The following is a 15,874-nucleotide window of genomic DNA, read 5'->3' as shown; positions in this document are numbered from 1 at the left end:
ACACCAAGAGTAAACAGTATGGAAAGACACAGTCTGCCATTGGAGTGTATTTTGCTACCCCTCAATGGTCCTTCTCTAGGAACCAGAAGGAGGGAAAGCACCTCATTTTTTGCAAGTACAGTAGGCTTTCCAGGACACTCCTGGTGAAGACCCTAATCCCCCTACAGCAGACGGGGCAACTGTAATAGATGCCACCTGTGTGGCTGGGCAGTCTGCAGAACCAGGGCTTCTGAAAGGCTTTTTCTGAGAGGCCCTTCTGGCTCCATTGAAGGGCTGCCCGACTGTTGTACTCCTTAGGCTGTCTGGGGGTCACTTGCCTCTCTACCCAAATGTTTGTGAGGCCATCACCTAGAAGACATAGGAGTTGAGAGTCAAGTCCAGAGGTTATACAACTGCCTTTTTGTTTACATGAAGTTTTGAAGATGTTTTGAAACACGAGGTGAATAAGTCTAAGGTGACATTCCTGCTTAGTTTAGCAGAAGCATTTTGGTGTTAAGCAGGAATGGTAATCAAACCAGAAGTAGATAAAAATCAGGCAGCAACTGAGTGTGCCAAAAAAAAAAACAAAAGAAAGAATATAAGGTGAAGGATCAGATGAGAAGGCAAGACATTTAGAAAATGCTTAAAAACAGTTGCAAGTGTAGAAAACTCTTAGGACACCCTTATGTTGATCAGGATCTCACACAGGTAGGTTTAAGGAGAGATGAATGTAAACCAAAAGACAAAAGGTTAATATTGGCGGCCCAAGATAGTGGACTCCGTACACCTTGGTTTTACAAAGTCCATTGAACATGTGAGAAAAATAGACAAATGTAGGTTTTGTAAAGCAGAACTGGAAACAGTCTTGCATTTTGTTGCTGGTTGTGATATACTAATGTCAGAAGGACTGTATACTGAAATCATAATAAAATGGCAAGACTGTTGCATTGGGGATTGTGCAAACATAATAATATTGAAGTAGCTGAAAAACACTGGAAACATGAACCACAAAGCATTATAGAAAATGATGGTTTATATCACATGGGATCACCCATTACCAACAGTTCAAAAAATAGATGTGAGAAAACGAGATATAGTAGTCCAGGAAAAGAAAAGAAGAAGTAGCATTGATCATTGAAATTGCTACACCCAGTGACCACAGCATCTTACAGAGAGACACAGAGTCATACAATACCAACGAAGGCAGTCTGGAAGAAGGATACCCAGGCAGTTCCAGTAGTAGTAGGAGCAACGGGTCTTATAAAAAAGACTTTACAATTGTACTTAAATATATAACTGATACATGTAACTCCATATGAATTGCAGAAGGAGTCATTACTGGGAACAGTGCAGGTGCTGCAAATAGCACTTCTGGCTAACATCAAAGATTGAAACAAAAGTAATTTCATGAACTCGAATCATACTTTGACTCAGGAATGGCACTAAGTGGGGACTTTACCCAGGACACCAGCTGATCTTTCTACTGATCTGATTGTTGTGTTGCATTGCATTCATGAGGATGTCACCTAACACTGCCAGCAGCTCCATGAGGACATGGAGTTCATGGACACGGTATGAGGTTTGTGATGAAACACTACTTCTGTGCTCACTACTATATGCAGTATTTCTAATGCCAACATCAGTACCCAGACTGGTAGTGTTACCAGGGTGTTCTTGTAGGAGGCCCATCATAGAGTATGCAGATTGCACCTGCATCAAGAAGTGCATGACACTCTGCCACCCCTCATTGTAAGTGATGGCACCCAGCCTCCTTAGGCAGAACACCTCACTAGCTGACTTTGTCCAGATTACTGTCCTTCTGTAGCACATAGCCTCCTCCCCCCATTTGTGCCTGTATGATAGGTCTGGCCTACATTTTCCTTCAGGATCATGTTATGTAACACAACACATGCTAGAAAAATGCTGCAGGCTATGACAGTGCTTCCTACTCCCTCCATCCCCACCCCTGCAAATACACCAAGGCAGTGGAAGTAAACTTTGAGATGCCTGAACACACAGCTGATGATATTACAGGCTTCTGTCTGTGCTGGAGTTCATCAGCACTCTGTGGTTTCCATGCAGACATAATTAGTCACAGCCGTAGTGAATATCGTGTGTCACCTGCAACACACTAGCAACATTACCATAGGGGTTATTTAGCCATGTACATTTAATTTAGCCAGTGTCTGCACTTAACAACTAGATGACCCTTTGAAATGTCACCTTGCAGGAAGCGGTGATATAGTTGACATGTATGCCATATATGTGGATCATGGGAACTGCCTGTATGCTCTGCAGGCATACTGGTTATAATCACATGTGAATCATGCCCTACCTGAAGTTTGCAGAATGATCTCCATTCCTGTTTACATGTCTGTGTGACGATGGACCAGTTGTGGCCTTTATAGCCATGTGTGCAATCTGTGGCACCTTGTATTTCAGAGAAGTGAGCAATGTCATAGAAGTCGCACATAATTGTGGCTGTTTGCTGTCCTGGGTCAGGAAATGAGATATGCTTTATCCAAATGTAAAATATAACTTCAGTAAACTTGTTCAGTATTCTAAAGGAGGAGGACTGCACAATACTCAGATTAACCCACTGTTGGTCTCTGAAAGGTCTTTGTAGTCAAAGTGAATATTTTACATACCCAGGTCTCCACATGGATAGGAAGGCCACCCATTCCCATAGATTTCACATGTGGGTTGATGCATATCAACCAAGCTCTTCACAATGTCCCAATCCCATGGAAATTATATATAATCTCTTGATCTGTGATGTTATGGAACATTGCCTGATGCTGGCACCATTTTCATTACGATATGATGCTTACACACACACACACACACACACACACACACACACACACACACACACACACACATGACACACACACACACACGACACACACACACACACACACACACACACACACACACACACACACACACACACACACACACACACACCACTCTCACTGGAAATGGTAGTAGCTGCCAGATGCTGGTGCAGGACTGCTGCTGCTATCCTGAGCTTATTTTGTTATCTTCAACTCTAATAGTTTGGAGAACATTGCCTTTCTATTGTCTGGAACACACTGGTATGCCATTTCCCCCAGTTATGACTATAAATCATGACTGTTTTCACCTTCAGTACATTTGCGTGTCATTATGGCTTCACATCATTATGGAGTCATTTGCATGCTTTCTGTGGGACACTTCTACTCATTGTGCTCTATGTGTGGCCATTTCCTGCATATACATGTGCTATATAGTATGCAGCTTTACTGTGAACCCCGTCTTAGATCTTAGGATCCTTGCTTGGTTAGTAAGAGACAGTATGTTAGATGCGCTAAACAGTGATTCTGACAGAATAATGTAAAATATTATTACTGATCATTTTTGTCCTACTATGGTGGACAGTCAACCCATTTCTTAAGACAGAAAAGCTATGATGCTCATATTCTGGAGAGGGAGAGAACTACGTGACTATAATGAAGCTAAGAAAACTGTTATTTAATTTGAAAGCTATAGTAGGCTATTGTTTGTTACAAATTTGTCATTGTTATTATCTTTATCTTTGTCTTTATCTTTAATAATGGTTTGAAATAATAATTAATCCACCTTGTGGCTGCTGTCTGGAGTTAAACTTGTTCTTGTTTCCTTCATTTCAGAAGGATGTCAAAGCCATCTTCCAAGCCAAAGATGAGGAGGAGAAGGAATACAGCTTTCCTGACCTGAAGATCATACATGTCCTATGCGTTGATGCATTCAAGATGACCGAAAGCATTGCACAGTTCAGTGATATTGCTGTGTGTGCTTTAAAAGGTAACTGTTTTAACAAAGAGGCGATCCTTATTTTAGTGTACTGTGAAAATGTAATACATAAATAATTCTTTTAAACATAAAACATATGCTTTACCACAGTATTAAATTTAATTGTAATTTTTTTTTAGAATAGACAGCATGGTGGCTCATTTGTTAAGGTTATTCCTTTACAGATGTTGGGTGCTGGGGTTCTGTCCTAGCAAACAAACACTGTCTCTATTGTAGTATGCATGCTCTCACTGTGTCTTTGATCCTCCTGTTACTTCCCCAAAACATGCTTAACTGTCTTCTGAAAATTCACAGTTCAGTACATGCTCTGTATATCCGAGGCATTCTCTATCCACTTAAACTAGAAGACTGTAAGCCTTTAAGGTACCATGCCTGACTCCATACATTGCTCATCTTCTAAAGTGCAGAGACAAAATATGACAAGACTGGAAACTTGAGCCTGATAACCCTGAAATCTTCAACACACACAGCTGAGTAATTGTAAGCAAATCTCGAAAATTCAGTAAAAACCTTATCTACCCAGAATATTTTAACAATAGGAAAATACTAAAGATGTGCCTGTTGAGATTATGCAAGGGATAAGGCACCACCTAACAAGCGCACCTAAGACTACTCACATTATGTTCAACCATGTCCCCCTTCTCGCAACAACAAAACCTTTGCATGGCTATTTTAGTACCTTTTTTTGTCACTTGTTAGTGATCAATTCAGCAGAATTCCAAGTAACAGTAAAGCAAAATTCTACAAAATCCACACTGTCGTACTGAAATCAGGCAGAAAAATCTAGCATTACCTCTTGTACTCACTTACCACTAACTAGTAAATCTGTCCTTAGACTTCTAAAGTTGGGGAACATATTCCCACAGCCTAAGACCACATACCACAAAATTACTGACAGCTGTCATTGAGTAGATAACCTTGATTCAATTGCCAGTGTAGTTGAAAAAATCCTTTACAAACAAATCCTGCTGTTTATCACAGAATATGTCAATCTCACAGTTAAACAATGTGTCTTTCAACATAGATGTAGTATCTCCATTATCATCTTTATATTAACCAGTCTTTATTTATTTTACATTTGTTTACTGGGTAGTGTCTGCCTAGGCCAGGGGCCCATTTTCAGTGGAGATCTGGGGAGAAAAAACTGAAAGACAAGTAGTTAATAAATTAACAATATAGCAAAAAAAAAAAAAAAATAGGAAAAAAATAAAACAAGTTCCAAATTTTGTATACATACATACAGGATACCATCTACAGCAACTTTGAATAAGACAAACTTACTGGTGGTCTGTTCATTTATTTAAGAGAATTGTCTGAATGCATAAATCCTAATATATTTATATTGCTACATAAGCTCAAGAAGTGCCACTCCTCTGATGAGATCTGTACTTGATTTAAGAACTACCTTCACAATAGAACCCTCACTGTAAACACCTGCACCAACTCCTGTCCCTTGCCCTGTAATGTGTAGATTCCTCAAGGCCCAGTCCCACACCTGCTCCCATTCTCACTGTTAATGCCCTCCCTTGGGAGCTACCTACTTTAAACATCATTTTGTCCACAGATGCTATTGTTATCATCAGAGTCCCTGCCTCAAGCAGTGAATTAGCAGAATTGTTGCAAAAAGACTACATTAATCCGGAACTGAAAGATCCTCAGTAAACTAACTTTAAGCACAGAAAAAAATCCACATCAGACTTATTTGGCACTAATTGAAGGCTCTCAACCTTCTGTCTTTCCAAATTTTCACCTGTTTCAGAAATTTCCTGTTATACCCTAACAAAAATACCTTGGCATTAACCTAAATCAGTCTTTCCCATTTTCTCCATGTTGAAATTCAAGTAAAAGATACCAACTCAGCTTAAAATAGCCTACCCCATTACTAGCTTTACATGCCCCTCAAAACAATTATGTCCTCCAAGGGACAGAAAACAGAATATTCCAATTTATCCATCTCAACTCATCTCAGGAACCCTACTGTCATACCATAACAAAATGGCACTGGCTCCCTATAGAAGCTAGAGTCTTTTTATTACTGAATATCCTCACCTGCAGATTAGTAAATGATCGCTATAATTCTTCACTTAGTAAATTTTTGCACTTTTAAATGTGTAAACTACATCCTCAAGAGCATGGATAACTACCTTCAGGTTAAATCAAAACAGTCTTGCAATAGTTGAGAAACTGTTTTCCAGACTTGCACCTGAATGCTGTAGCATATTACCTGAAAACATCAGGTCAAGTACCCATCTAAGGATTTCAGAAAGTTGCTGAAAAAACACACCAAAGAGAACTATCAGTGCTTCTGTTTTGATAGCCATGGTAAACCTATCTTTCATTATCCTAACTACTCATTGATTTATCACGTACTACCCATTTTTGTCATTTCATTTTTCTTATTGTACCCTTTTGAATTTATAATTTTTGCATAACATCTTGATTACCTTTCTCTACTTCGTCCTTGCATCTTTTAACATTCTGTTCACTACCAAAACTTTATCACCTTCGTGGACACATTGCTAAATTTGTAACTAAGCATCTTATTTGTATACACTGCACTCTTACGTTTATAATAGTCCTTTCAATTTTCTTTTCTTTTCACTCCTTTCTCTGTTTTCCTTCAGAATTTTGAAGCTGTGTTACCCTCTACCAATTCACTTTTATATATGCATTACCTCTATTATTATTATTTACTCAGATTATTGATAATGTATATGCACTTTTTTACTTCATTCTACATATTGCTGTATGGTGTTGCATGTGTACAGTAGTTGTAAAATGTTTGATCTTATGTCAATTTTCATACATTCCTCAACAAATGGGCTCGGATCTGATACTCGTATCTGACTCTGCTATTACACTGGCTCGTGGCCACCAGTAAACTCTGGAGCTCCTTTCCTACCTGTAATGCACTGTGCCTAACATCCCTCTGATCTCGTTTGCTGCTTTCGCTTCTAGACATGGTCACCATTGCTCTTGAGCTTTTCAATAAAGATAAGTGAAATTTTGCAAGATTTTTCTTCTAACAGTTAGTAAAGGTTTACACTGTTTCTCCACTAGTCTCTCAATTTTATTCACCTTTCTACTTCTTTTATAGTTGTTAGTGTAGTCTTTGCTACCATTGTTGGTAGGCCTTTCCTATCCTGTTTTGTTTATAGCTGAATTAAAATAAATAAATAAATAAATAATTCTCTTCTTGCCTTTTCTCACTGATTTCTTCCTTTCAGGAGTATTAGTATTTAGTCATCCACTGTCCTGATAGTTTAGGTTAGAATTTTTTTGAGTAGCCTTTTGATATCTACTGTATTATGTGACAGAATGTCTGATAAAGGATTCATGAAATGCGTAAAATGTGGGCACAAAATGCCCTTTTCAGATGCTCACTCTTTATGTCTTTAGGGTCCAAACATCTAGACCAAAAATATGACGTTTGCAATGGGTTTAATCCCAGGGCTTTAGTGGAAAGATGGAATAAATTAATCTTAAAGGTGCTATTACCAACTCCTTTTTCTTCAGGCCATATCTGGAGTTCAGTCTCCAAAAACTAAAACCAAGGACACTTCAAAAAGGTCCAGATCTTCTGACTCAACTAATTCTACTTCTAGTAGCTAAGAATTAATTCTACTTCTTCGGAGCCAAGAAAAAATAAGTCAAAATGAGATCTGACATCTCTTGGGATCCGACCATCTTCAGATCTGATAAAATATGTGGCTAATCCTACCTCTGATCCGACAACACCTACCCTGGATCCTGAACCATTGCCACATACTGTGTATATGCCCAGCATGGATCGGGTACCATACAGGGTGCCCTCCCTTTTTCTGGAGCAGCACTGTAAGTCTCTTTCAGTGGTGTCCTCTCATTCCTCCGGAAGTCTCGCATAGACAGAAGTGAAAAAGATGATGAGGAGATTCTTCACAGAGTAATTTCAGGAGGAAGTCTTCACGGTTCCTACCTCTTTGGGTCAGGAACACCATCCATCTGCTACTCCTCCAATAACAACTCCTTCTCTGACACAACCTGTGATGTTAGAGTCCTTGGAGCTGAGTGTTCGGAGCCCTTCTGGGTCAGACCCGAAGAGAGCATTGTGTTCGGTTCAGACTGTTACTCTGAGTGCACCGGCCCCGACATCTTCGGATGGGATGACTCTCAGAGCCAAAGCTTCCAGTTCAGATCCGGGGGTATAGTATCGACTCCGAAGGTTTCAGGGCTATTTCTTCCTCTTGGAGCTTCAACATTGGGCAACTAGTCTCTGGCTTCCACCTCAGATTGATGGCTTTTGGAGCACAGGGAAGTGCCGGCCCAGAAACTCACTTTCTCATCTCTGTTGACTTCCTTTTCTCTTGAGCAGTCTGCTTTCGAGGTTGTGAGGATGGTTTCTGTGCTCCTGCAGGTCAGATGTGTCTTCTACCTCAGATTCACCCATGTCATCTGACTTTGCACTGAGATCCTCAGCATTGTACTCCATGGGGACAGCCAGTCCAAAGCTTCCAGACTATCCAGCTGGGTATTGTCATCTCTTCTAATAGTTCTCTGGATCATTCCACCAAAGTTGTCCTTAGGATGAGAGCATGCAAATAGTGGCACTTGGACTCTCCCCAGGAGTCCTCTCAAGGATACTGACTTTGATGAGGGAGAAGGATCTCCCAAATCACCACACAATAACGTCTCATTTGGAGACATCCTTGAGATCCTTAAACAGAAGGGTGGTTGGTCTGCCCAAAACCCAACTCCTAAGGAGTCAGTATTTCTAGAAGCTTTTGGGACTGGCACACATACCTCCTTGGGTCACTCTGCCCGCTGATGAAATTATTGATTTGGTTTCTAAGTGGACATAGAAGGAACCTGATACGATTGAGCTGATCCCCAGGAGACCAGATTCTGGCTGTACTGGTAGGAAGCGAACATTGGAATAAGGGAGTACCAGTTGATGCTGTGGTCATGGCGGCAGCTACAAAGAAGAAACTCGTGGAACAGAGCTCCATTGTCCATCCCCCTAATAGAAAACCTAGGGCACTGGACATATTTGGGAAGAGAGTTTATGCTTCAGTGACATTTGATCTCCGATTGCTGAACTACTTGCCACACTTTGAGACTGCAAAAGGAGTTGATTAAGGAGCTTTCAAACTCCCTTTCAGGGACCACTACTATAGAGGCTCAAACTTCTCTGGCCTCACAGTTGGCTACCCTTTGATCTATAATAAATTCATCCATGAGGCTCATCTCACATGCAGCAGAAGGTGCCTTTAGGGCTGCGGATACACGTATTTCTATCAGGAGGCATGCCTAGATGTGCCTGTGTGATTTTGAGGAGCCCTTCATGTCATCTTTTGTCAATGCTCCCTTTGACGGCCCTTCTTTGTATGGCCCCACAGTAAAAGACACACTGTCCAGGTGTGAGAAAGATGGAAAGACCCTGTCTGCAGTGGGTGTACATTTTCCGACCCCTGAATGAACCTTTTCCAGGAATCAGTAGGGAGGTGTCAAGATGTGGTTCAGGAAGGCTCACGGTCCTTTCCAGGACACAAATGGAGATAGCTCCTCCCAAGGCAGAGAGGTGAGTGATAATGGCAGAAGATGCCCCCATGGCAGAGTAGGTCCACAAAACTGAGGGTCTAGAGGTACATTTTCTGACAGACCTTTTCAGTGCTCCTGAAGGGAGGCATGATTGTCTTCCTTTGGAGGCAGTCAGGGGTTTCTTATCTCTGCACCAGGAAGCCTGGCTAAAGTCAACAAAGGATACTTGGGTGCAGAGAATCATTTTCAGAGGTTATATTATTCTCTTTTCCCTACCCCCTCCTTTACCCAGGAAAATACCCACTGTTCCACCAAATCAGAGGGAAAGCAGCAGCACTATAAATCCAAAAGCTGTTAGAAAAATGGGTCATCCAAGAATTCCCTTCAGACGAAATAGAATCCGGAATTTACCCAAGATTCTTTTTAGTGCCAAAGAAGACAGGGGACTTGAGACTGATTTTAGATCTCACTGTGTTGAACAAATCGGTTTGACACACCAAGTTCTGTATGGTCATGCTTCAGTCCAGTCTTCCCTTCTTGAGCAAGGATGATTGGATGTGCTCGATAGACCTTCAGGATGTATACTATCACATAAAGATGAACAGGGGATCCAGAAGGTACTTACCCTTCCAGCTGGGAGACGGTCATTTCCAGCTCAGAGCATTGCCCTTTGGCCTCACCACAACCCTCAAGGTGTTCAAGTGCATGGCAGTGCTAGCAGCCCACTTTGAGACTGCAGGGATTCCTGGAGTGTGACGTCCCTTCTCTGAGCCAATGATCAAGAAGCCTCAATCCTCACCACTGACACTGGTGGGGAATGTTCATGGTGAGAAAAATAGACACGCACCTAGTATTTTCTGAGGCAGCTGTCTGCACCAAGTACAGTTTCCCTTAAGAGCACACAGGGAATGCAAACTCCTGTCCTGGGCTTTCTCTCTACAGGTCCCAAATAGGACTCCCCACTGACTACAGAGCTGAGCCCATAGCTGGGTGTTCCAAAGTCCCCCATCTCCCTCTCTGTAAAATCAGTGTTCTTAGTATCCCTATTCAAAGTAGCTTTCACACACACTTTTGTGATTTGGATTTTCACACACACACACACGCTCGCGCACACTGGGAAAGGCTGGCACAGCTTACCCATTCTGACACCTCCACCCAAACTGTAAGGTAGATTTACTGCCACCAGAATACCCAAAGCCAGCTACATTAAGACTTTTACAAGGGTACCAATTACACTTAGTAAAATTACTATTTATACAAATGGTAGTGTTAACCAAGCAAAAAGACTTTCTGGAATGTGGAGAGCCACAGTGCCACTAAATAAATGCAAGTATTCTCAAAGGTTAAATATTTTCTAAAAGACCAGCCACAATGAAAGGTTCAGATATATTTAATAATAAAAAGAAAACATGAAACTACTGAATATCTATTTACAGTAAACACTAGAGTTTCAATCACAGGAAATATCAAAAACAGTACAGACAGAAGGATTCAGACAGATACAGAAAAAAAAACATTTAGCTAATCTCATTATATTTTTCTAACTGAAGAATTCCTATTCCCTAGTTACTTAATAAAGGAAGACACGATGAATGTGGATGAGTGTCTTTGTCAGGTCCAATACCAGAGTGCACACCTCACATCTGTCACTAGTATTCAAATACAATGTCAGTGCTGGCTACAGAATGGCATCACATCTGGTCACGTGACTCTGTGGTTCCCACACTACCCCTTTACTAGAAACTGAGCCAGGATCTGGCACTGATGTGTCACAATACTCGCATAGAGTTTTAGCTAAGTTATTACAGCATCTGGAAACTGTAAAACAATTCCAACACTTCCACCCTTCTTGGAGAAACTAAGAAGCTATTCTCTGGCACCCTAGGGTAGCAATTAGTTCACCACTAAGGACAATAGAGGAGGATCCCAACCCAGGCTTTTCACAGACATTGTGTCTCTGGTTGCATTCAGACCTGCAAGATAAAATCTTTATGGCTTAAACCAAATAATTTCATTTAAGGCTGTTTTTCTTAAGGTTAGTTGGGCTGAGCTTAACCCCTTCCCTTCCCTTCTAGTATCCTCTGTTAAAATATAGACATTTCATCAGTTGCAACAATGCAGTCTGACATACATGTATATTTCTTTGCTATCCAGCAGGACCCACTGTTGATACATTTTTTAACACAAGCAACTTTACAAATATATATTTTAACACTAGTATCTGTACAAATCAATTTGATATTCATATGACATATAATGCTTTACAAAACTCCAACTAGCTATGCTGAAATGTGTTATGCATGCACTGCCCTACTGTCCCTGGCACAGTTGGCACTACCTCACATCATCACATTCCATACTTAGACAACTGGAGCATTACCATTCTGACCAGGCCTCAGCTGGTACAAACACGAGACCAAGTATTGCAAACTTGTTCATGTCTTGGAATAATCAATTACAGCAAGTCACAATTACAACCAATTCAGACATTTGAATTCATAGGGGCAATGTTCAACACAGTATCTATAGTTCTCAAAAAACATTTCCATGGTACCTAAAATATAGACTACAGAAAACAATAACGGCACCAGGGGCCAAAAAAGACACCATAAGCTCCAACACCCGGAATGGACCGTTAACTTATAAGCAAAACAAAATTGCAAGATAAAAAAGAAACTTTCATTAAATAAATGAGTGGGACTTCTTCAGAACAAAAGACACAAAACACATTACTAGAAGAATTGGATCAGTTGAATGTTGAAATAATGGATGATTTGTTGTTTGAATCTAATGTTTGTAAATGCAAAAATATTTTTAATTGGGTTGAACAGAATGTGAAAATTAACTTTGAACGTAAGCATAAAAAATGGCAAGGGATGAGAGTTATTATTTTAGGTAGAAGGCATACCCTATACCAGAATATACCAAAATCATATTTTGTTAAGAACACAGACCTCCCAGGGGAGATTATTAATGGATATCAAAGGTGGTTTGATGATGAACATTTGGACCCTCAAACAAATATACATCAGGGTTATGAGGTGGATAATGAAATAGAAGATGATTATGAAGTTCAATACCCGCCTCTTAGGAGATCCGAAAGAATAGAGAATAGAAAAAGCAAAGAGTTTTTTTTTTTTTTACCCCAAGCCCACATTCAAAAGGAGTAAGGGGCAGAGGGAAATCTTGGAGTAATTAAGGCAGGAGCAGGATTTCAACAGTGGGTCAAATGAGGTTATACTGACTGCCTATGATGGCGAAATAAGGCTTTAATATTTTTAATTACACCCAGTTGAATATAGATGAAAGATATTTTACCCTTTTTAACAAAGGCTTTAAATTTGTGCCTTCTTTTAGGGTGGGGGTTGTCAGTGTTATTACAGAATTTAAACTTTTTACTAGAAAGCTGAACCTTCAGTTAATGTTTAATGACCAATCTGATTCAAGAGTTACAACCAGAAATAATTTGATTCTTAAGAAAAAGAGTTGTTTTAATCCCTCCTTACAACCTTTAATACTAGCTTTTGAAAAGGCATATACGCCTGAAATACATTCTGCCTTCTCTACAAATAGGAATAGATTTTATAATTGAACAAAAGAGGAATTTCACTTAATGCAAGAACTTAGGAGTAAAACTTTAGGAATTATGAAGCCTGATAAGGGGGGGGGGTTGTTAGTTTTGATAAGATGGACTATGTCAATTATTTACTTACTTTATGTCATGATACTACTAGATATCAGGAAGCTTGAAGGAATGAGTTTTTTTTAGCACATAAGAAAATCCAGTTATTTCTGGAAGATTCTCTATCACAAGGGGTTATTTCTAAAGACTTGCATAATTTTTTGAAAATAGAACACCCATGGATTCCAACAGTTTTGGATACCCCTAAGGTTTATAAAGATATACAACAACCCGCGTTTACAGCAATTATCTCAGCACACACTAAGACATATGAAGAGTTGTATGAAAGGAAAAATGGACACTAAGGAGGGAAAAAAGGACCTGTACTGATTGGTTAGACAGAGGGACCAAGCTAGTAAAGGTGTGCAGCAGGTAAAGGTAATAAAGGATAATGAGGGAAATATATTCACAAGCAAGGAGAGTGTGTTGAGCAGATGGAAAGAGTACTTTGAGGGGTTAATGAATGAAGAGAATGAGGTGGAGAGAAGGTTGGATGATGTGGGGATAGTGAATCATGAAGTGCAATGGATTAGCAAGGAGGAAGTAAGGATAGCTATGAAGTGGATGAAGAATGGAAAGGTCCAGATGACATACCTGTGGAAGCATGGAGGTGTTTAGGTGAAATGGCAGTGGAGTTTTTAACCAGATTGTTTAACGAAATCTCAGAAAGTGAGAGGATGTCTGAGGAACGGAGAAAAAGTGTTTTGGTACCGATTTTTAAGAATAAGGGTAATGTGCAGAGCTGTAGTAACTACAGAGGGATTAAACTGATCAGTCACAACATGAAGTTATGGGAAAGAGTAGTGGAAGCTAGGTTAAGAAGGGACGTGATGATTAGTGATCAGCAGTATGGTTTCATGCTGGGAAAGAGCACTAGAGATGCGATGTTTGCTCTGAGAGTGTTGATGGAGAAGTACAGAGAAAAGTCAGAAGGAGTTGCATTGTGTTTTTATAGGCTTAGAGAAAGCCTAGAGAGGAGTTGTGTTATTGTATGAGGAAGTCGGGTGGGTCACAGAAGTATGTAAGAGTGGTTTGCAATGGTGATGGACAGGTTGACAGATGAGATCAGACAGAAGTCCCCATGGGCTATGATGTTTGCAGATGACATTGTGATCTGTAGTGAGAGTAGGGAATAGGTGAAGGAGACCCTGGAGAGATGGAGATATGCTCTAGAGAGAAGAGGAATGAAGGTCTGCAGGACTAAGACAGAATATATGTGTGAATGAGAGGGGGGAGGATAGAGGAATGGTGAGGATGCAAAGAGTAGAGGTGGTGAAGGTGGATCAGTTTAAATACTTGGGATCATCAGTTCAGAGTAATGGTGAGTGTGGAAGAGAGGTGAAGAAGAGAGTACAGGCAGGATGGAGTGGGTGGAGAAGAGTGTCAGGAGTGATTTGTGACAGATGAGTACCAGTAAGAGTGAAAGGGAAGATCTACAAGAGGGTAGTGAGACCAGTTATGTTATATAGGTTGGAGACAGTGGCATTGACAAAATGGCAGGAGTTAGAGATGGATGTGGCAGAGTTAAATATGTTAAGATTTGCACTGGGTGTGATGAGGGTGGACAGGATTAGGAATAAGTATATTAGAGGGTCAGCCCAGGTTGGAAGGTTTGGAGACAAAGCCAGAGGGGCAAGATTATGTTGGTTTGGACATGTGCTGAGGAGGGATGCTGAGTATATTGGGAAAAAGATGCTAAGGATGACGCTACCGGGTAACAGGAAAAGAGGAAGGCCTAAGATAAGGTTTATGGATGTGGTGAGAGAGGACATGCAGGTGGTCGGTGTGACAGAGCAAGATTCAGAGGACAGGAAGAAATGGAAACAGATGATCTGCTGTGGCGACCCCTAATGGGAACAGCCGAAAGAAGATGATCTCAGCACACAGTAGTTCTACCCACTCCCTCAGAGTTTTTATAGATAGGCTTCTTAAAAATACCCTAGATTCCATTTACTATTAAAGGACTCCTGGGATTTTTTTTTTATCTAAAATTAATAAAAATTGATATTGTGAGAGTTGTTGCTTTTCAACAGTAGATGTTGATTTATTTACATCTGTTCCCATTACGGCGGGTTGGAATTATTCTGTGAAGCTATACAAAGTCTTAGTAGTTTTAGTGAGGTAATGGTGAACTTCATTATGAGTGTCATGGAGTTTATTTTGTTGAATAACTTCTTCACCTTCAAAGTGGTATATTTTAAGCAAATAAGAAGGGTGACGATGGGTGCTAGTTGCGCACCCATATACACCAATTTAGTATTCTATGCCTGAGAATCTAAATATATTTTTGGTCCACATTTTCTAAACATTGTCTTTCCTATTTTCGGTGTTTGGATGATATTTTTTATTTTGTGGAAAGAAACAACACAGAAACCAACACAGTTTGTGGAATACCTTAATAATGTTAAATCAAATTTTCAGTTTACTTCAATTATTTTGGACTCCACCATTAATTATTTAGATATAACTTTAAGATAGAGATAAGGGTTCTTTTGTTTCCAAAATCTACATAAAGGAGACTTTTTCAAACAATTATTTGGATTAACAAAATAACCATCCTCGACACACAAAAAGAAACATCTTTAGGGGTCAGTTGGTCCGAGCAGCCAGAATGTGTTCTGATACTGAGTATTTTAAAGTAGAAATTAATAAAATTATGGAAATGTTCGAAAACAAAGGTTATCCTGTAAGTCTGATGAGGTGTATTAGTGAGAAAGTTTCTTTAGGGTGGAGAACTAAATACAAACCTCTTTTAGGAGACAAAAGTTCATTTGAACTATTTAAAAATAAGGATGTAGGTTTGAACTATAATAGAAATGTGGCTATTCCGTATGGAGCTGGTGTCAAAGAAATTAGGGGCAC

General features: G+C 40.0%; 1 protein-coding gene across 1 annotated transcript in view; it reads left to right on the top strand.

Moving 5' to 3' along the window:
* Positions 1-15,874, top strand: part of KIF14 (kinesin family member 14) — a 2,369,812-nt gene that overhangs the window by 2,331,223 nt on the left and 22,715 nt on the right. Inside the window, exon 29 of the mRNA XM_044086046.1 lies at positions 3,651-3,804. Within this exon, the coding sequence (XP_043941981.1) occupies positions 3,651-3,804 (154 nt within the window). The remainder of the gene's footprint in view (positions 1-3,650; positions 3,805-15,874) is intronic.

The sequence above is a fragment of the Protopterus annectens genome, chromosome 10.part0 (genome assembly GCF_019279795.1).
Source record: "Protopterus annectens isolate FY-2018-M chromosome 10.part0, PAN1.0, whole genome shotgun sequence".
NCBI lineage: Eukaryota > Metazoa > Chordata > Ceratodontiformes > Protopteridae > Protopterus > Protopterus annectens.
This window is presented reverse-complemented; position numbering and strand designations above follow the sequence as displayed.